Source organism: Haliotis rufescens, unplaced genomic scaffold, assembly GCF_023055435.1.
Source record: "Haliotis rufescens isolate VD_foot unplaced genomic scaffold, xgHalRufe1.0.p SCAF_40, whole genome shotgun sequence".
NCBI classification, from domain to species: domain Eukaryota; kingdom Metazoa; phylum Mollusca; class Gastropoda; order Lepetellida; family Haliotidae; genus Haliotis; species Haliotis rufescens.
The window spans coordinates 888575-911949 of NW_025964113.1; the positions used below are offsets into that span (position 1 = coordinate 888575).

Genomic DNA, 23375 nt, shown 5'->3' on the forward strand with positions numbered 1-23375 from the left:
TACGTAGCATTTCAACCTCATATCATGTCATACATGACCAGTTAATATGGCGGTGTATTTCCACTACACTTGAGTTGTGAATGTTTTATAGTCTTATATCTTTCACGCAGTGAAATCCTCTTCTTGGTATGTCGACATAAGTAATAAACCTGATTATTTACGATTTCGCATCGCTTACGCTTGGGTATATATGTTACTGTTATCTGATATTTATAACTGAGTATTTAGCCTTGGTTAACTTTGAAAAGAAAATCGTGTGATTTTCTTCAACATTTGACTTCCTACATATGTGATACAATTCTACACGATATGATGATTTACGTTAATTTGTTTTATACGAAGTAACATAATTATATACATTTATTAAAATTATCAAAAATATAATTAGAATAACAATTAACAGAATTGTTTAAATTTGGTACTTTTAAATAGCTATAATAATGGTGAATAAATATACGTATATACAAATCTAATATTGGGTATAATTGTATCATCGTATTCAATGCGCGACTGCTTGAATGTGCATTTTACAATAGAGCATTAACTTAGGAGGCAATTGTGGGTTAAAATGTCGTGTTTTTCGTGAAGGACAATGAGTAACAATGTCAACTACCTTCCTCAGAGCATTAACAAATTAGCTATCAATATGTCCTCAAGACTTGGAACCCTGAACTACGAAGTAGCCGATCACGGCAAGCATGGGTTGTTGAAGACCTATTCTAACCCGGATCTTCACGGGTCCTTGATCTCTTTGATTGAAACATATAGTTTACCTTGTCAATTAATAAATATATCATTAAATGCGTGTTTTCCTATAAGACCTCGGTCAGTCCAAACACCCATATAACAACATGATGGTATCTGTAATGAACATGGAACAGTGGCCTTCATACCTAGGAAATAAACACTAAAACTATTCCCCCGTGAGCCGTTTCAGTGGATAAATGACCACTCAAGCACGCTGTTGTGGCCGGGTCACGTGGTACGGGAAGACACAAAAACTGTGCATGGCGTCACATGCTACTTATATCGTCCTACACAGATCGTGAGCAGGTGTCCGTTCAACGTGTTCATTGTTTGGAAGACGCTCGCTAGAAGTTACACGTTCCTATTGTGACTGATACAGTGTACTGTAAGTGACTGTTAAACCATCGTTCTTCATGAGCATACTCAAAACACCACGCGGCGATATTCATGAATGTCTCGCTAATGTTGTGTACCGTGAAGCCATGACAGGCACTATTCATGTCCTGAAAAAAAGGGTTGGGTTAAAAAACATAGCGCTCCTCCCTTAGAAGAAAAAAATTGTATGACTTGAAGCACACAACACACAAACGCACGCATGTACACACGCACGTACATACACACAAACACATACACATACGCACACAAACACGCACACACATGCAAACACATGTACTCACGTATACGCCTGCGCGCACGCAGACATCCACATGCATCCACACATACCAGCACGCACGGATGCAAGGACACACACACGTGCACGTAACATTGCTTTGCTTTACTTCCAAATTTCGAAACATGATCACTCTGATTAGAAGGAAAAGAACTTTCATTTGCAGGTCTCATTCACTTACATAGACGAAAACAAAAGCCGTAAAGTGTTTGTGTACAGCTCGTCAGGAATTTTAATTCCTTGTACACGCTACCAGTAACGAAACTACTGCATCAACATCTGCACTGACATAAAGTTTCTCATTTAAAATATGCTGTATTTATTGATTGAATTTTCATTTTTAGATGAAACTGTCTTATTATTTCTTAGGGGAGCTCTAGTGCAACACTAAACATACTAGGCATGCGTGCCTGACATGTGCTATGTTATCATACATAAATGAGCACAAAATATCAGTAAGGAATACTATCAATATTTCCTTTCTTTATATCGTATAAAAGGCAATTATGAAGTGCTGGATGAAACTCCGTTACATCACCAAATTTGTTAAATTAGCTCTATTTTAAAACAGTTTACCTCCTTGTCTTCAGCTATCAGCATAATATGTGAATGAATTTTTATTTCATATTTTAACACTTTTAAAACGTTCGTATCTGACACGATCGTACACCATTATCTATATTGTAACCACGTAACGGTGTTTGCCTATTAATAATAAAAAAAACACCACGCAGATTGCAAATATGCTGGGGATGGAATAATCGTCAGAACTCATATTTCATTATGACGGAAAGCTTTTGTTTTGTTGACACTAAAACGTAGGCTGGACAAGAGGTGACGGAGTAGGATTGTCACTTTTTACATCAGCAGCCACGCTCGAGTGAACAATGAATCAGAGTCGACATGTGCTCACAAAGTATATACGTATGGTATGAAACTTTTAGAGAGCACGGCGGCTCATCATTTGGCTTTCAATTCTTGAGGCACTTACACGACACTCACACAAAGGAAATTGGCATCTTGAAATGGTAAGTATTTTTTTATTCTACAATTGTCAGAGTATTATTGTGATAACAACTGTAGATTATATACATGAGTTTAACTTGTTGATTATTCATTCATTTATTTAAAGGATTATTACTTTATATTATTTTTTTATTTTCATTACAGACTGCAGGGCAAAATAAAGTATACACCTTCAAAATGGATTTTAAATTCAGCTCTTCATGTTCCTAATTAAGACGCCATGTGCACGTCAACTGTGATACCTGTATCAACTATGATACATCAACATCGAAAAACCAGTTCTTGTTTGTTTCATTATTGGTCAAACATTCTTTTGCCCAGCAGTTAATTATCTAATTCATTCATTCATTCATTCATTCATTCATTCATTCATTCATTCATTCATTCATTCATTCATTCATTCATTCATTCATTCGTTCGTTCATTCATTCATTCATTCATTCATTCATTTGTTATAAAAAACAAAACCTTCTCTCGATTAATGATACTAAGTTATTTTTTGTATTATGTACATGTATGTATTTATATATCATAGTCGCCATGATCATACAAACAACGTCGCTATATAAGTGCAATAATCTTGGACGCGACGTTAAACCCAATTTCACCTCACCTCACCTCATACAAACATATGCTTGAATGTCCTTAATCACTGTAAACAAGATTCTTTCCTTACGTTTACCATTTTGACAATTTCAAGGTAGGACAGTCATCTGATATACGCGTGTGGCTTCTCACACTAGATGTGTCACAATAAGGTTGTTGGTTCAAATGATTTGTGTTTGGTTGGAAGTTTTTTAGTGGAATTCAAGGCCAAATTTATTCGGAATCCCGGGAAGTCCGCTTTGCGAATAAGTTTCCCCAGACAAGACATGGCACCCCCACCCCCATCCTCCCCAACACATACACACACGCGCTCACGCGCGCGCACACGCACGAACGCACACACACACGAAAACACACACACACGAAAACACACACACACATCCACCTTGTCTTGTATTTGTATCACGTTTTGGGAGGCCGAACTCGAACCCACGGACCTCGGGTCAGTGTCTGTGACGTCACGCCCCATGTTTCGTGCTAAGGGAACAACTTAACATAAAAAAAACGTTACTATATATAAATGTGGGTCAGTTTTGGGCGTGTCTTTTTCATAAATACATTTGTTTGTATTATTGAAGGAACACCAGGCTATGCAATCTGATGTTCATTTCCACTTTAGGTCGTGTGAGGATATTACATGATCTTTAATACATTGTATTTTAAAAGCTGTAGTATCTATGAAGACAAAGTTGACTAGTGGATTAAAACGTCTTGTCTTTCAACTGCTATGTATTAAGAAATAAAAAGCAGTTAAAATCCTTAATCGTCTTCAGTGATTTTACATGTAGCATCATTTGTGAAACAGACATATTGTCACTGTGTAATTACGGTTATCGTTAACTGTTGAATTGATATTCATTTGCTGACAAATCAAGTGAAATGACATGAACCGTGCTTGCTAGGAGTGCCAATTTGCTAAACTACAGTGACTTGTCAAAGATGTCAAAGATGTGAATTGGTCCCTTTATATTCTAACCCGCATTCCCAAAGGGAACCCTTTCGTTGAAGGGTTGTTTTGTGCAGCGATATGGTCTGGTATGTTTTCAAATCAGTATTTTTAAATCAATTTAAATATATAAATACCATTTGTACAAAAGCGAGTGAGTGCGTTATGTTAATTTATGTAAAGTAGCGTCCGGAAGTATTTCAGCCATATTAGGGCATGCATATTGGTATATGTTATATATTAATATTATATTGAAATCTTGTCAACGAAGGAATATCTTTAACACGCCACGCAATGGAGAATACATTATTTTCCAATGACCATAATCGTTAAAAAATGCGCAGTTCCAATGTCCACGAGACTGTCGTTTCATCCTACATCCGCATCAGTGTGTGTAATGGACAGGAAGAGGCAAGCCACTTCACTGTGCATGACGCGGACGTCCACACGCTATAATACTGAGTGTGTGTGGATATTTGAACGTGTTCGTGTTGTGCGGCGTGTGTTTAAATAACCTCTATCGACTTGTTTGAACAGAGAGTCATTCGCTTGGCTACGTTGTTCACAATATGTAGAGTATCCGATGTTATCACACGTCCTGTTCAAGGTTTGTTTTCGCAATAAGCTGAAACATGTACAAACGTTCATATAACTTAAGAGAAATTGGTCCATTTAACAGAAACTAAGTTCCATAGTTTGGGGCCCAGTCTTGATATCGAAACTGTAATATGTTAGCCCACATGAGAATTGCGGGTTAGAAGAGGTTCCAGGAACCTATGCTGGTTGAAAGAGACAGCCAAATGGACCGGTGGTCAGGCTCGGTGACTTGGTTTATTGCGTGTTTTTGTACCCCGATGGTATGGATCGGTGCTCACAATATCGACCACTGTATTTTTCGGGTTCAGACATTATTTACAGGACGTCGTTATACAAATGGAATATTGCTGAGTGCGGCTTTAAACAGCAAAATCAAATCAAATCAAGTCAAATCTGAGACATTTTAGAAGACGTCCATTCAAGCTAAAGTTGATATATCAATGATGGTGGTGTAGACTAATAAGTCTATACTGGTATTGTCATAATGACATTTCACCTAATCACACCATCTCTAACGACGAAGCACGAGCACAGTTTATATTTAACCCAACTTTTGTTAAATTATCTCCAACACATGGCCACAGTATGATTCACACCGTGTCACATTCATCCCCTATATATCGGCATAGTGAAAAATATTTGATCAAGATGAGAACCGTTCTTTTTAAGTTTGCACATTAAGAAATGTGTAAGCTTGTATGTTTTCTTCATAACGAGTCTAATCTAGGGTTAGATGCAGGAGGATTCTACTATTAATAATCGAACCTGTCTACTACGTGACTGATGCTGTCTGGAGACACAGACCAGATTCGTTGGTCCGTCCCATGTCTTGAGGTTAATGAGCTCAGCGTATCATGTCCGAACATATTCACAGGATACTGAACACGAACCGCATTTCCTACTTAAAAAATACTATTCTTGACACGACAAATGTTCTATATGTCTTGATACGCGTGGCTACCAGATGATGATATGACTGATTGTTTGAAGAAATTGTTCTTGCCTTCCCGTAGCCATTGGGGTAATCACCACTGCACAGACATGCTGAACTCGGATACTGTGTGAAAGATGTGTATCTGTGGCGCCACAATCGATAATGAAATAGATTAGGGTTGTGTGGACAGTTATTTCTTTTGTTGTGATGCCTCTGTCTGTCTGTGTTTGTGTGTGTGTTTTTATGTTGCACGTCGCTGAATGTAACGATGTGTCATGGATGTCTACACCGTATATTCAGGCCTTGGGGTGTATATGTCACGATCCCATGTCAGTGTTCGCTTCACAGCAACATGTATATATGGAGAAGATTTTTTATGATCGTATCCATAAGAATATTTCATGAATGTATATAAGGATACACCTGTACACATTTGTAATGATCAATTGCTAGCTGCATATTTCGTTGACGTACATGAATGTCAATATCTGGATGTATAGTTCAAGAACGCACATGTATGTCTGTCTATAACTAGATGTATAGTCCAAGGATGTACATGTATGTCAATAACTAGAAATATCGTTCAAGCATGTACATATATGGCAATACTAGATGAAAATTCAAGGCCCTTCATCAATGTCTACAACTAGATGTATAGTTCAAGGCCTTTCATCTATATCAACAACCAGATGTATAGTTCAAGGATGTACATGTTTGTCAACAACTAGATGTATGGTTCAAGGATGTACATGTTTGTCAATAACTAGATGTATGGTTCAAGGATGTACATGTATGTCAATAACTAGATGTATGGTTCAAGGATGTACATGTATGTCAATAACTAGATGTATGGTTCAAGGATGTACATGTATGTCAATAACTAAATGTATGGTTCAAGGATGTACATGTTTGTCAATAACTAAATGTATGGTTCAAGGATGTACATGTTTGTCAATAACTAGATGTATGGTTCAAGGATGTACATGTATGTCAATAACTAGATGTATAGTTCAAGGGTGTGCATGTTTGTCAACAACTAGATGTATGGTTCAAGGATGTACATATATGTCAATAACTAGATGTATGGTTCAAGGATGTACATGTATGTCAATAACTAGATGTATAGTTCAAGGGTGTACATGTATGTCAATAACTAGACGTATAGTTCAAGGATGTACATGTATGTCAATAACTAAATGTATGGTTCAAGGATGTACATGTTTGTCAATAACTAAATGTATGGTTCAAGGATGTACATGTTTGTCAATAACTAGATGTATGGTTCAAGGATGTACATGTATGTCAATAACTAGATGTATAGTTCAACGGTGTACATGTATGTCAATAACTAGATGTATGGTTCAAGGATGTACATGTATGTCAATAACTAAATGTATGGATCAAGGATGTACATGTTTGTCAACAACTAGATGTATGGTTCAAGGATGTACATGTTTGTCAATAACTAGATGTATGGTTCAAGGATGTACATGTATGTCAATAACTAGATGTATGGTTCAAGGATGTACATGTATGTCAATAACTAAATGTATGGTTCAAGGATGTACATGTATGTCAATAACTAAATGTATGGTTCAAGGATGTACATGTTTGTCAATAACTAGATGTATGGTTCAAGGATGTACATGTATATCAATAACTAGATGTATGGTTCAAGGATGTACATGTATGTCAATAACTAGATGTATAGTTCAAGGGTGTGCATGTTTGTCAACAACTAGATGTATAGCTCAAGGATGTACATGTATGTCAATAACCAGATGTATGGTTCAAGGATGTACATGTTTGTCAATAACTAGATGTATGGTTCAAGGATCTACATGTATGTCAATAACCAGATGTATGGTTCAAGGATGTACATGTATGTCAATAACAAGATGTATAGTTCAAGGACGTACATGTATATTAATAACTAATTGACTAGTTCAAGGACGTATATGTTTAGTGTAGACGCATACTTTAATGGGAGGGCCCGAATGTCAACAGCTTGAAGTGTATTTCAAGGTCGTACATGTGTGTCAATAACTGGATACACATTTCAAGGACGTATGCCTATTAGTAGAAGGGGCACGAGTGGCCCATTCGTCTCAGGCGCTGCGATTCTCTGTGCAGTTTTGCGTCCCTTGGGTACGCCAGAAACCTATGATTGTGGGTACTAGGTTCTAAATTATGTTTCTAGGTTTGTCAGCACCATAACCGTGCTCATGGGTTTCACCGAAGTGGTAAACATCTGAGACCTGCATCACTTCGGGCTTTCCTCCCATATCAAGCTGACACGCCGTGATATAACTGGAATAATGTTAAAAGCGGCGTGAAACCAAGCTCACTCACTCACTTTTAATAAATATATATATATTTTTTTAAGGGTTATATCGTTTCCATACACTACAGTGTCACTTATTTCTTATTTCTTTGATTGTATATATCAAGATTGTATAAGAATGTAATAATGGCATTATATCTATTAATATGTATCAAACTTGATTGTCGTGCTCCGACTTAAAAAAAACAAAGTCGATCAGTGTTATACAATATGTGTATGTGACTTGAGGCATCGTTATCCATCTTTATCTTTATGTCAAGAAAATGGATCATGCCCGATCAATCTTCATACTGTTCTGAAGCTTTTTAACTTACATGTATAGCCACGAGACAGTGAAGGAAAGACACTTCAGTAATGAGCATAATGTCCAAACTGTCACGCTAGTCTATCTACAGTATCAATGGGCGTAAGAAAATGAAACAAATGCTTAAGTTTTCGATTCGTTTTTTATCCAAACACCTTTTGTTCTCTAACGTTGCATGTGGATGTCAACACACATAGATAACGCCTTTGATTCTTGATCAACTGCTTAACCAAGAAGAGGGCGGACGTGTTAGGTTTTGTCGCCTTGTCAAATGCACGAAGGGTGGCTACATTATAGGGAGATAAAGGTATTCAACTTCAATAGTATTGCAAGAGTGATTTTCAATAGTGTATAGGTAAAAATAGCTTCCCAAATCACGTTTACCATTGAACATCATTTTAGATGAAATGCTTACTGTAGGCTATAAATAAAATCCGAAGCATATAACATCTGCTACTAGATCGGCGATCTTGTCACGTTGAATAGCGCACAGTGTCCATAATATTAAGCGTTTATAGGCTTCGAGATTCCAAGATTTGCTCAAAGTTAACTTAATAAATATACACCAAAAATCGTTGCTATCTGAGGACAGGTATATGCAGTTATATTGTGCAATTTCACATATATTTCAGCCACAGAAGCCACATGTTGGCCCATGTCTGAGTACGGTCACGTTTCAATTTGTTATTCACATTAAGCTAAATTGGAAAACTGGGTTATGTCCTTGGGTTCTTTGTGATTAAAATTACTTCTAAACTAAAAAGGACTAACATAGAAAAGACCCCATAAGCAGAAGCTTACACACATACTTGACCTTGGCGAACTGTCAAACAAAAGTAAAACTTTACAGGTAAATGTGACGAACAAACCTCTTAAAAATCAATTTTCTATATGTTGCTGTGAGGTATATCTTTCTCACGAGTTTCTATTAAGTATAAACTGGATCTGTCACTTGTAGGAGTACACATACAATATGTAAAATGTAGGTGGCATGTATATGTTAATAAACCCCTGTTAACTACTGTTGACTTAGGCTGGGTTGGTGTATCCCTACTCCTAATGATCCTTGTCAATGGTGTAATATGTACCAAGGAAAAATATCAGAACCAGGCAAAACATGTTTCATAATGAATAGAGACAAGATGCTGCCCTTTGCGAAACATATTTTGTTTCACAAGCTTCTCGTACCCTAAGTCTTCGTTACACTTTAAACCCGACGTTGATACATATTAGTAAAGTGGTGATCAAATAAGCACCGCTTAATCACTTCTTCTGTTTATATTTGATCATAACAGTGAACAAGTCCTTCCCTGCGGACATATATTTACTGTGTAAACAGAGCAGAAAAGTAGATGGAAGGTAAACGATGTTGAACACTATTAGCATTGCTTGGAAAGATACATGGCCGAATTACGTAAAGGTGTTTAGTGGGCGACAAACGGGCTCGTGTTGTTTGAAGCCTATGGGAAAGCATGGACTTAATGGAACCTCGTGAAGGGACAGAAATAATATGTATTACTCGTTCCTGTTTGCTTCAAACCTATGGCCCGCCTGCTTTGTTAGGCGCAAACACGGTCATGAATAGTGAATTGACGAGAAATATAAGTAGCCAAGTGTAGAAGCATCCCAGTCTCCGGTTTAACCTGGGAGTAGACAGTCGATACGGCCATGGTAGGTTGTTTAGTCCGACTTAAACATTTCATAAACCCGCCAGTGTATATATTTATATTTGTATCTCAAAAGAACTGACAGAATGTTAACATTAATTAATATAGACATATAGATATGACTATGTGAGTACGGAGGTCCTGTCTTAGGAAATACTAAGACGTCCACTAACTTTTGTGTTCGTAAATATGTACTTAGTATTGTCATATTTGACCCTCGTGTCTGTACTTTCTTAAATTCACATATGACTTATTTTCTTTTATAATCACCTTATATCCTGCATTCTTCAAAAAACAGTTGAAATATTATACGGGGTTTTTTTCCGTGATATTTAACAAAATCTTAACTCAACTCAAAATGCTGTAGGTATAAAAACCGCATGTAAAACCTGAACTAGATTGTCACGGTAAATGTGTGATAATGGGAGATGGAACTGATCAATGCCATGTCTTGATTATTCTCGTGTCGCCACTGTCCCTACCAGTACCTTGTAACTTTTGGATCACAGTTGTAATAGATGTGAATAACACAGACGTAAAGAAATGTCATGCATGTTGGATATATTAAATGCCATATGTGACAACATAAACAGAACAAAATGTCAACAGGACCAAACGTTGGATATAACAAAGTGCCACGCATGACCAAACGTTGGATATAACAAAGTGCCATGCATAACGAAACGTGGGATTTAACAAAGTGTCATGCCTGTCCAACTGTTGGATATAACAAAGTGTGTCGCATGACCAAACTTTGGATAGAACAAAGTATCATGCATGATCAAATGTTGGATATTACAAAGTGTCATGTGTGGCCAAATGTTGGATATAACAAAATACCACACAAGACAAAACGTTGGATATAACAAAGTGCCACACATGAACAAACGACGGATATAACAAAGCGTGTCGCATGACCAAACTTTGGATATAACAAAGTATCATGCATGACGACATGTTGATATAACAAAGTGCCATGCATGATCAAATGTTGGATATACCAAAATACCACATAGGACAAAACGTTGGATACAGCAAAGTGCCACACATGAACAAACGATGGATATAACAAAGTGTAGTGCATGTCCAAATGTTGGATATAACAAATTGTCACACAGAACAAAAACATTGGATTCAACAAAGCGCCACCATTGATCAAATGTTGGATATAACAGACTGTCATGCATGTCCAAATGTTGGATATAACAAAGTGTCATGTTAGACCAAATGTTGGATAAACAGATGCCATGCTAAACGTTGGATATAACAAAGGGTCATGCATGACGAAATGTTTGACATAACAAAGTGCCACACATGGCCAAATGTTGGATATAACACAATTACAGATATGATGAAATGAATGTAATACATGTACCACATGGCGACAAAATGTCATGTCAAACACAACAAAAAGTTGGATTTAAAAAAATATATCCCCTGACGTAAAATTCTCACACATACGAAATGTTGAATTTAACAAACTGTTGTACATGACCAGGTATGATATAATGACAATCACTCCCACACGTGTAGGTAATACAAATTTAAAATCTTCAATCGTTTCGAAATCTAAAACCTTCCTTACTCTACACACCCCTTTTGAGATTGATAGAAACCATACTTACTGTGCTTGAATGAGTCACAAATTACGAACATTCCCCACCCTCAACTATAAACGTTTGTAAGTGTTCAACCATAGCTTTGTTAAACAATCAGTCTTAAGTCCTGAATATCTGCGAAATGCCCCATTTGCCTTCTAGGGGTACAAATAAGTTATTCATATTAAATTGAAGGTATATGATTACATCCGCATTTAAAGGATCATTAATGACGTCGTACTCTCTTATCGCAATTGCCTTGTTTTTATCCGGAAATCATACAAGGTAATCGGTCGGTAAACACAGTAAAACACGAGAACGTGTGTTTTGAAGCTAGAGTACATAGTGCAAATACTCCCTCATATACACCTGGGATCTTATAATTACTTGAAAGTGTTGGAATGTTTTCTTGGCTCACGTCTACCGTGACCTCGACCTTCAAACGCTACGAATAGGCAGGACACGTTCACAGTTTCGTCTGCCCGGTAAGCGGAAGGTCGGGGGTTGGATCCTAGGTCGCGTCATACGTACTTGTTGTTACCCTGGCTGTCCCTGGGCTTTAAGGGGCTAAAACAAGGACTGGTCGGCTCGCAGTCAGTATACTGTGTTTGAGTGGGGTATTCATGTTAAACTGCGTCATGGTATCTCAGTGGGCTACCACTATAAATTCGGCATACGTCCGAACTAGTACAAGCAGCTACACACACGTGCATACATTTGTTCAGTAACATGATCCGTTATTAATATCCGTATACGTCTATAAATATACTCAAAATACTGGAATAATTAGATATTTGGCTCCATATTGATACGCAAGAAAGTATTGTTTTTTTGTAAACCGGAGAATCTCTGGGATAAATGTCTTTCATTGTTGATCTTGTTTTTCGATATCTTTAGTCCCCTGAATGTTGTATAATATATGTTTCTAAGATGCTGAAACGGTAACGTGGTTGTATTTCAATGTGGATCTAGTGTGTCGATGTCGTTTGTCCCCTGATTGTTGTAATATAGATGTTACTAATGATCTAATAAACCTCTGTCGGTTGCTGTGTACATGGAACGATCATTTGGTGACTTTCAGTGTGGACATGGGGCGTCAGTGGTTCTGCTGGCTTTGCTCAGTCTAGCAGCTGTCCATCAGTGTATCGGTAAGTAAACAGCAAACTTGCCCTAAGTATTAACAAATCTTTGACATAAGATAGCTACACCTGAGAAAATGACATTTGGTTTAATTTTTGTCCATATTCAAATGGTAACCTCTAAACCATGTGTATGTTTGACACAGTGTACCCTTGCGTAATGCTGTTTTAATTTTAGTGCTGCAACACATGCAGATGTTGAAATAAACTAAATTTAATTCTAATTTGAATAAACACACCTGATTACTTTCGTAATGATTTGTAAACGTATTCCTCATTTCTTAAATTTTTCATATCCCGAAAAGGGACGTTATTATCCTTTATCCTTTAAAATGAATATTTCCGGTCATTTATATCACCCAAAGAGCCGACATTCCCTATTACTTATAAATGATGTCAAAGTATAACACTAGTTTCTAGCATTTGTACAATCGAGCCCATCTCGCCACACAGGAGCTACCAGCTTCAAGCGGGTATGTTACTATACCAGTTGGAGCCAGTACCGGCCAAGCGGGGCGACGTTCCTCCCCGGAGACATCGACCCCTACCTCTGCACCCACATCATCTACAGCTTCTACCTGTTCAACTGGGACACCTGGGATCTCCGAGCTGATGAATGGAACGCTGCGTCTTTGTAAGCTTAATTGGACTCTAAGATGGACGCTTTTGAATAACCAATATTTGCTTAACAGAGAAACGTTCGGGTTACGCTCGAGTTGGAGATAATCTATGATAATGAGCTGGAAGTATTTAAGGTCCTTGCGGGACACTTAGGAGCGATTGGATAGCCTAGTAGGTCAAGAGTCCGTTCGTCCAGCAGAAGACCGGTTTCGATTCCCGATATAGATACAATTTGTTAAAAAAAAGCAACAAAATCCATTCCATAATGTAATAATAAAACTGATATACCATGAAATAACGAAATGGATGGGTTCTTTTATACGAAGAAAAAAAATATATTTTTCATTCAATTTCCAAAGAAATCTCGTTGACAATTATATAAAAACAAGTAGTTGATTTGTTTGACCTTAAACTTCATTCCGTTCTAAATGTATACAAAGAAATCATTAAACGTTCATCTTTTCAAATTTGTGACAGGATATCCGGTCTCACTGCGCTGCGCAATTCCAATAAGGAGCTGAAGGTTATGATAGCTGTTGGTGGATTCAACTTCGGGTCCCCTGCGTTTTCCTACATGGCGAATACAACTGCCAGCCGAGCGGCCTTCATTTCCAGCACACTGACCACGCTGTCCAGGTACAGTTTGAACGGCCTTGACCTGGACTGGGAGTACCCTGGGACCAGAGGAGGAACAGCTAAAGACAAGGAAAACTTCGCGTTGCTGTGTCAGGTAAGGTATTACCATGCCATGTTCCTTCATCTGATTGTATTTTACAAAGGGGTTCCTGGTTAATGATATAGGTCCCCAGGGGCTTGTGCTGGTCGTCGGAGCTGACTTAATGGATCGTGTGGTCAGGCTTTGTGAATTGGATGGCAGTGCGTCATCGTGCCCCGACGGCGTGGATCGTTGCCCATAATATAAATCACTGGTTTGTCTGGTCCAGACCGCTTCCACATAACGGAAATATTGAGCGTCGCGTGAAAAAAAGCAAAGAAAACAAACAAATTGTCAATGGATTCTATCAGTCTGATACCAAATCTCTGCTTTCTATTAACCTTTTGTTCTTATATAATTATGTCTTTTCTCAGAGCTATACATCCCCTTAAAATAAATAGCTGTACAGTCTCTAGTCTTATAGCATATCCCTACATACCTATACATTCCATGCTCTAGCTGTACACTTCTTCACTTTTCTTTGGCTATATATTTCCTGTGGTTGTTAACTCCCTAGTCTTACACAGACACCCTGTTCTTATATGTATATAGGACCAATATCGTTATATAAGCTCCAATCTCTTACAGGTTCCGACCCGTGACGATCCGGGGTAGAATAAGTCTTCAGCAACCCATGTTTGCCGTAAAAGGCGACTAACGGAATCGGGTGGTCAGGCTCACTGACTTGGTTGATGCATGTCATCGGTCCAAATTGCGTGGATCGATGCACATGATATTAATCACTGGATTGTCTGGTCCATACTCGATTATTTACAGACCGCCGTCATATAGCTGGAATATTGCAGCGTTAAACAACAAACCAACCAACCAACCGATCTTACAGGTTCCTTATCACTTGGTATCCATGGCAAAGCCAAGATGTGCAATATCATTTCTACTTCCCCAGGAGCTGAAACGTGCCTTTGAGCCCTATGGTTACCTGCTGACAGCAGCCGTTCCTGCGGGATACCAAAACATATATGCCGGCTACAGTACCGAGGCTGCACAGTAAGCAGGCATTTTGCAATTAAAGTAAAGCCTTAAACATAATATTAATTGGTCGGAATCACAGATACTTCCGTTCTATGTTAATAATGCCGTTGTAGAGTCAATGAAAGAGCCCCTGGCTTATAAAACGTCCTTAACAAAAAATTTAAAATGAAAAAAAAAATCATGAAATCTGGACCGCCTCCGTGGTCTAGTGGTAGAATGATTTTTACCAAAAACGTTACAAGGCTGAAAACAGACGCCGAAACACTGCAAAGACAAGGTCCAAAACACAACTTCACTGTATAATACCCGTATACATCAACTTCGAATAACCTTTTATTGTTTGTTCCATTTTTAATCACCATCAAACTTTATTTTGCCTGGCAGTTAGACTATATTTGGGCATTATTAGTTGTAAAGGTAATACAACAGACCCATGGTTATACTTGCAGGTATTTAGATTTCGTGAACGTCATGGGCTACGACTACTACGGTCCCTGGGATGCTACAACGGGACATAACGCACCGTTGTATTCTCGGGAGGACGACCTCGATAAGCGTTTTACTTTGGTTCGTACCCACAACTTGGAACAAACAATGCTTCGCAATAATGATGTCATTGTCCACAACTAACATGAATATATACATGACACTGGTGGCTGTAGAGTGTTCTATGTCAAATATTATACGCGCCTCTTAAATACCAGTAATGTTGCATTATTTCTGTATTGAATCGATCTCTATCTCCGGCAATTGACTACATGACTACGCTGCCATCGCGCCTGTGTGTGGCGACACAATGATATATACAACACGTCAAATGAGAGGCCCCGTGGTTTAACTACAGTTAATCAGAACATGTAAAACATATATAAATGTCCAAAAAGTCGCAATTTAATCACCGATCGGCGGTAACAAAAGTTACTGTTGTGTGAATAGCGATTGTCTGATATAATAGATATAAGAGTTTATGCGGATATGACTGTTCAATAATTCCTATATTCCTCTCTCCAGGTCCAGTCGATTTGCGTCCCTTAGGCGGATCAGAAATTTATGATCCCTGGTTCGAATCCAGGTTCGCCTGTGGTTATGACTGTCAGTGCCATATGGTTACTCATGGGTTTCTGTAAACACCTGCATCACTTCGGAATTTCCTCCCACATCAATCTGACACTCCATAATATAACTGAAATACTGTTCAAAGTGGCCTTAAAACAAAGTCACTAATTCATTCATATCCTTATATCATTTATTGGGGTTTTTTTCAGACCGAAACCCTTCGTATCTACAACCAAGAACTTGGGATTCCAAAGTCAAAGATAATTGTTGGAATGCCGACGTACGGACATACATGGACTCTGACAAACCCCTCCCAGACCGGTCCTAGATCCCCCGGCACCCCCGGGCCAGCGACAACTTACGTGAAAACCCCAGGGGTCATTGCGTACTTTGAGGTAGGTTACTAGTTTCATCAATCTCATTCAAATCAGATCTTAGTCGCTACCACTAACAAACATCTGAGGATATCCCATCAACGGGTCATGTCAGAACGATTTTTCATCTGGCCAATCAGAGCGTAGCTACCCAGCAAGTGACAATCGGAATGTGTGTTCTAATTATGCAATTTCGAAAAGGTTGACAACGCGGTATTCGAAAGACAGTTACGGGGTGTACGAGTGATTCCGTCAAAATCACCGTCTTTCTCACGCTTTAATGGAATAAACAGTTTGAAACGAAAGTGACATTCCATAGCCCTTCGGACGTAATGTCATAAAATTTCGACCATCTATCAGAGATTCCAGAATTTTGTTTTCAAATTTGGAATCGATATTTTTTTCAAAGCGTAATCTAGAATGGAAGTCACCAGTTTGAAAGCTGCTTTCTCATTGGCTAATGTCGACGACTTGTCAGTTAATTCGTTGGTCGGTCAAATTTCGCGAAAGGTCATTCTGACGTGACCTGTAATGGGATGTCCTCAGATCTATGTGTACCGCTAGCAAGCAATAAGATCTGATGATTTTAATGAGATTGCTAGTTTCGAATTCTTGTGCAAGGATTATTGCGCGAAGCAAGTCGGGATATGTGTAAACTAGATAACAAACACAGGAGTGTCTCGCAAACATCAAACTAAATAATTTTTAACTCTGTTCATTTCAGGTGTGCAACAATAGCTCCTTTCAGCGGGTGTTTGATGACGTCGCCCTCGTTCCATACGCTGTGTTTGGCTCCATGTGGGTTTCTTACGATGACGTTGTAAGCATCGCCATCAAGGTGGGTCACATAACCTCGTACACTACTCCTCAAAATAACATGTGCGTGTAAATTTCAATCAAAGTCGCGATCGAGGGGAAGTTTGTTTTGATCATTAGTGTATTTGCAGTTTTCTCAAACAGTAAACTGTTGATCGTTTCATGATCACTTCTGGAACACAGAAATACCTTTGTATGTTTTTACCTATAGCTGTCACATTAGTTGTCAATGAACAGTGGGTTGTCACAGTAGGTGATCCTGTATACTGCACACAGATTACATGTCAGGTGAAGTTAAGCAACGTTTTTCGCGGACAGTAGTTGGATGGGTGGACCCATCGTGTTCGGCAGCTTAACACCTGAGAGTATCATTGCCCCATACTAAAACATGTGCTGCACATGCCTCTGTTCATCCAGCAGTATATGGGTACCCGATAGGATGAGATTGTCATGCGACTGTTAACCTAGCGCAATATAAGGGAGAATCGACTGTATACTGCCCAGAGAGTTGACAATGAAATTCGAGTGCCACTGAGCATGCCATGGTAATAATGGTTCGCTTTTAGACTGATATCCAGCATTGAAAAGCACAATTCAAAACATTATGATTATTGCCCTTTTAACACCTTTCACAATAATTTCAGACATCTCTTTTTTCATTTTTTATTTCAATAGTACGGTCAAATGAAGAATCGTTTAGATAGTTTACATTGTCTTGCGGTCAGTTTCAATCAGATTTGTATCTGACCCAGCTCATCAGCTGTTGGTGTTAACTCTGAAGCACAAGTAATTCAACCTATATACTGACGGAACTGTCCTATCATCAGAAGACTGACAATTGATTAATGATCCAGGCCTCCGCAATTTTCTTCTTTGATCCTATGGACTTGCTGCCTGCCTCAAATAACGACTTTATATAAAGGAGACTGGACAGTGTAGGTCCACTATCCTGTGCTTGTAAACACTGAAACATTGGCCACACTGGTTGTCCCTTATAAACACGGCTTGTATGGCAGTCGGCTCATCTCATCAGACCGCCTCCGTGGTCTGGTGGTAAAGAGTCCGCCCGGAGAGCACTTGCATGCACGTCGCTATATAAGTGCAATAATCTCGGACGCGACGTTAAACCCCATTTCACCTCACCTCACCTCATCTCATCCCCAAGGGTCCTCTCGGCCAGCATTGCGAGGAATCCATTTTGGATTCTCTAGTTCACGTGACTATCACATCACACAGCACAATCTGACGGCATTGTATACCTAACTTCCTAGGGCAGGACATGCTTACCCTTTTTCGCGAACGCCTGGTGTCATATCCATACATTGATATCACTGATTTTCAGTGATCCATTTAAATACTTTTCACCTTTTACGCCCAGTGGAATCTGAATATTATCTGGCGTTAACGTTTAATATTTCATATGCTTTTGTCAACATCGGACATCATGTTATCCGAACTTCAAGCGGTGGATCTGGTGTTACACGATTACATTGACATCGCTCAAAATCTCTACTCCATAGCTTCCCGAGATATTATTTATCTGACGGATTAAACCAAATGGATCCGAATACTCAGAGATTGTAAGTGTACCTGATTCTCATACATGTAGGGCTCAAAAGTTTTACATACAGAATTATTTACGATATTTATTATGTTGGCATAACATGTATAGTACAACGCTATTCCAGGTTACTAGGTGGTCGTCGTACGAGACGTTAGCTATGTGTTAATGTATACCTGCTACAACCATCAAACCATCAATAGATACATATATCTGTATATAGAAAAAAACACAATACTAAATAGCAAAAAATACCGCAAAACGACCGTCTGTAAGGCCACAACCAATTGATTATTTGCTATTCAAAATTGCTGCTTTGTTTGTGATAAAAGTAATTTTTAAAGTTATTTTGGGATTAAGTCTTGCGAGCAGATTCTTAAACTCAATAATACAAATAATGCAATGCCAGGGCGACGCTTTGTTCAGTAGACTATGGACAAGAACTATCAGACATACCCATCGTCCGGGAGAAATGAATTTATAACAATAAATTTTTAAGTATTTTGTTATGAGACATATGTCATAAATAAAACTGATACAAAAATAAACCGTCGCTAGATGATTACTTTGAAGGGGCGGTCGGGTAGCCTTGTGGCCTTAAAGCGTTCGCTCGTCACGCCGAAGAAGCGGGTTCGATTCCCGACATGGGTACAATGTGTGAAGCCCATTTCTGGTATCCCCAGGTATTTTGGCCCCACTCAGCCCCTTTCTTTACTTTATCGTGATACAAAATGTAGATAATGTTTATTGGCATGTGGAAGTATAACACCATGTCTGGGTAAACATCAATCCAGTGACATGTTGTTTGTGAGCGAACACTTTGAACTGCCGGCAGCTTATTATTATTATTTATTTTAATTTTAATTTTATTTTATTTTATTTTTTTATTGTTATTATTATTATTGTTGTTGTTGATGATGATGATGATGTTAAACAGCGGATTGTCTGGTCCATACTCGATTACTTCCAGACCGCCGACATACAGCTGGAATAATGCTGAGTGCGGCGTTCAATAACAAGCAAACAAATGTTGTTGCTGTTGATGTAGGTAGATATTTCTAAAGTGAATGTACACTGTTTATTAATGTTCACTGATCACGGCTCTTTGGCTTGCCCCTGCTACAGACTGACATGGTGATAAACCAGGGGTACGGCGGCGTGATGTTCTGGACTCTCGACTTGGATGACTTCAATAATGTCTGTGGGGGAGGCAGATTCACCCTCATCAACTCCGCCAAGAACAGACTTCTGGATGCAACACCAACAGCGTCTACTTCAAGAACTACTTCAACAACAACTCCTACAACCACTACCACTCCAACTACAACGTCTCCAACTACGACCACTGCAACTACTACTACTTCCACTACTACTACTACTACTACTACAGCTACTACTTCAACAAGGACTACAACAACCACTACCACTCCAACTACTACTACAACCACTCCAACTACTACTTCTACAACTCCAACTACTACTTCTACAACTACTACTACCACCACAACCACTACTACAGCCACTCCACCTACTAACTTTTTTACTGGAGAACCCTCGGACGATGTTGAGTGTGATTATTATACAGGTAATTATTGACACACTAATATTTATCCTATCATCGGTACACTTTTATTTTTCACAATTTAATTTCTATACATCCCTATAATTTGATCAAAGCCTAACAAATCAATCATAGCTCAATTATACCACATGAACATCTGTTATCAGTTCTGGCACTGAGTCTCAAAGTCTAACGGAATATATCTTGACGAGGCCATAACGAATTAAGAATTTATTTGTCCGGAGCGCTGCAACCTATTATCAATTATTACTTCTGGAAAGGGGCGGTCGGGGAGCCTAGTGGTTAAAGCGTTCGCTCGTCACGCCGAAGGCCCGGGTTCGATTTCCGACATGGGTACAATGTGTGAAGCCCATTCCTGGTGCCCCCCACCGTGATATTGCTGGAATATTTCTAAAAGCGGCGTAAAACCATACTCACTCACTACTTCTGGTAAGAAAGCATTCATATATAAGTTATGAAGAGAATGTTTTTGACTTAGGCATATTTGATCTGATATTGTAAAGGAATGGGAACATGTGATCAAAGTAAATTTCATTTTATGAATAATTGTTTGAAAAAGAGCAGGACAACACTTTGTCGGCCTTAGTTTTTGCACTCAAAGTATACTATTCAGTGGACATGATAAAAAGAAATGTCCTGTTGTACCACCTCATCCCCAAACACCACCCCCACCCCCTACCCCCACCCGCTACCCCCACCCCACCCCACACCCAAATCGTTTGGCTCTTCCTTTCGGAGAAAATATTTGTATGTCTTCATCCAATGACAGAGAAAAACTCTCTCTAACAACAATACAGGCAACCTTCTGCTCCCCTAGTAGTACGTCCCTAAGACGAGTACACCACCTAGAATACATAATAATGTTAAGATTCAATTCTAATTATGAATAATTCATACGTAAAAACAATAAATACGAAAGCATCGCCAGCCTGTCACTATCGGCAGACATTATCCGACAAACAAGTAATCATTTTGTTGAGGCCAAACTGGATAAAGTCTCTCATCATAATTATTAAAACTGCTTTTTTTCTGTTGTAGATCCCTCTCATGCATACAACAGGTGGTGGTACTATGCGAACCCTGATGACTGTGGACAGTACCGTTTCTGTTTTGGAGAGGTTCTCTGCCTTGCTTTTATGAACTGTCCGCCCGGCACTCTGTGGGACCACATAGCTCTCACCTGCGAACACGCCGACAAGGTCACATGTGCGTGTGCTGAACGAAACGACTAGAGCGCTTGTAATTTATTACCCTTTAACTTTAAACAAATATAAATTTATAGAAAACACTTACTATACATAATAACAACCTGTGAAATACAAAGGACATGATTATTTTGAAACCAAATTTCATAAATAAGTCTAGCATACATGTACACAAATAAAATTGTTATGGTAACTGAAAAAATGTCAAATTTCCGCAAGACAATAACACCTTATGTTGCAATTAGTCCCATCTGAAGCATATCCATTTATCAAACAGCGCGTGTACCAGAATTCTTGAAAACGTATACCAAACACTGTTTTCACATGGTATGTTCATGTTTAATTCTTTAAAGAGGGGCTACGCTTTGGTCATTGGGCAGACCCAGGATGACTGATTCAAGACGTTAAATACCACTTTGTTTTTCCTTTGCTGATTTGAATATCAACCACGCAAGCAGTTAAATACACAGTCAACGCCACAGTGTCTGCTGTGGCACGAACAACAGCGCCAAGACCTAGATATGGAAGGAGGCCTTGAGGCATAACCCCTCTTTAAAACTAGGTATGTGAGTAGGCCCCGGGCCCATGATACAAGAAATAAATTCGTAAATGTAAAACGTGTTTTCTCGTAAGAATAATATATAGTTACTTTCAGACATTTTATATGTTTATTTTATAATATTTTGTATTTTTATGTGATCATCTTTGCAATATCATTTATGGCATAATGATCAGGTGTGTATGTTTTTTGTTTCGATGAATGCCTTACAGACTGGAAGTTTGGGGGCATTCTTCTAAGGCACCGCAATTGGTTGTACATTGGTACGTCCCCTGGTATGTCAGGATGAGCATGAGTTTGAAGATAAGCCCTGATTTGAGATTGTTTTTCAGCACCATGCCTATGTTCGTTGGTTTGGCGCGTTGGTAAATGTCTAAGGCCTGCATCACTTCGGTTTTGTCCAGCATCAAGTTGACATACCGTGATAGAACAGAAATACAGTTCAAAGAAGCGATAAATCCAACTCACTCACACAACAGGTAATCTCCATTGGGGTGCAGATGTCATCGGCCTAATCGGCCTAGAAAGATTTTTGTGTTTCCTCGGATGCTGAGCAGTTAGATTCCGAGTTTCACATGACGACGTCACTTGTTTGTGCCCTGCCTGACGCTCGGAATTATGGGGATAAAACAAGGACTGGTCGGCTCGGCATCAGTATGATAAGTCTGAATGGGGTATGGCTAGCACTATCTGCCTGACTAGTACGAGCAGCAACACCACACACACACGCACGCACGCACGCATACACGAAATAGCGTGAAATAACGTTGAACGCGACTGGGATTCACAGTATGAAGCTCTTTCGTTGTATTCCCTATACTTAATTAATTGTTAAAGGAGGTGTCAGATCATATTCTCCAACTCTAAAGCTAGAGATGAGATTTCAGGTAAAAGCGCCCTTTATGTGAGTAAATGAGTGAGTATGTCTTTACAACACTTTAGCAATATCACGGCGTGACGAGCGACCACTTACAGCCGCTATACTACCCAACGCCTTTAAGTTACGTGATGTGTGTGAAACAGTCTGGAGTAACGGTTCAGGGCATATTTATAGACGTTTCAAACAGTCATTTAACAGGGTCCGGATTAACACTGTTTCACTGTATATACTGTCTGGTGACAATTATGGACCAGAGTTAATCGAATTCGTAATCTGATTCATTCCCTACATTAACATGCGTCATCCTCCGGAAATATATGGCACACAGTCATTGTATTATCTCACGATTTCTGTTCTGCTGTCAGTTTGAGTGAGTCATATATCGAAGGATCATTCTTCGCAGCTTATACATCTTCGACGAGACTTCTGCACACA

The 23375-nt window shown here is 38.9% G+C and overlaps 1 protein-coding gene across 2 annotated transcripts; it reads left to right on the plus strand.

Moving 5' to 3' along the window:
- Positions 1-2342: 2342 nt before the first annotated feature.
- Positions 2343-22232, plus strand: LOC124140042 (chitotriosidase-1-like). 2 transcript variants are annotated; one of them, XM_046507393.2, is made up of 10 exons: positions 2343-2445; positions 12521-12587; positions 13032-13212; positions 13677-13929; positions 14822-14922; positions 15357-15474; positions 16173-16358; positions 17062-17175; positions 19840-20299; positions 21335-22232. In XM_046507393.2, exons 1-10 carry the CDS (start codon positions 2443-2445, stop codon positions 21526-21528), a joined length of 1677 nt encoding a protein of 558 aa, XP_046363349.2. In that variant the 5' UTR covers positions 2343-2442; the 3' UTR covers positions 21529-22232. The 2 variants fall into 2 exon arrangements, with proteins under 2 accessions (XP_046363349.2, XP_046363356.2); XM_046507400.2 differs by lacking the exon at positions 2343-2445 and adding an exon at positions 9817-9845.
- The last annotated feature ends 1143 nt before the right edge of the window (positions 22233-23375 follow it).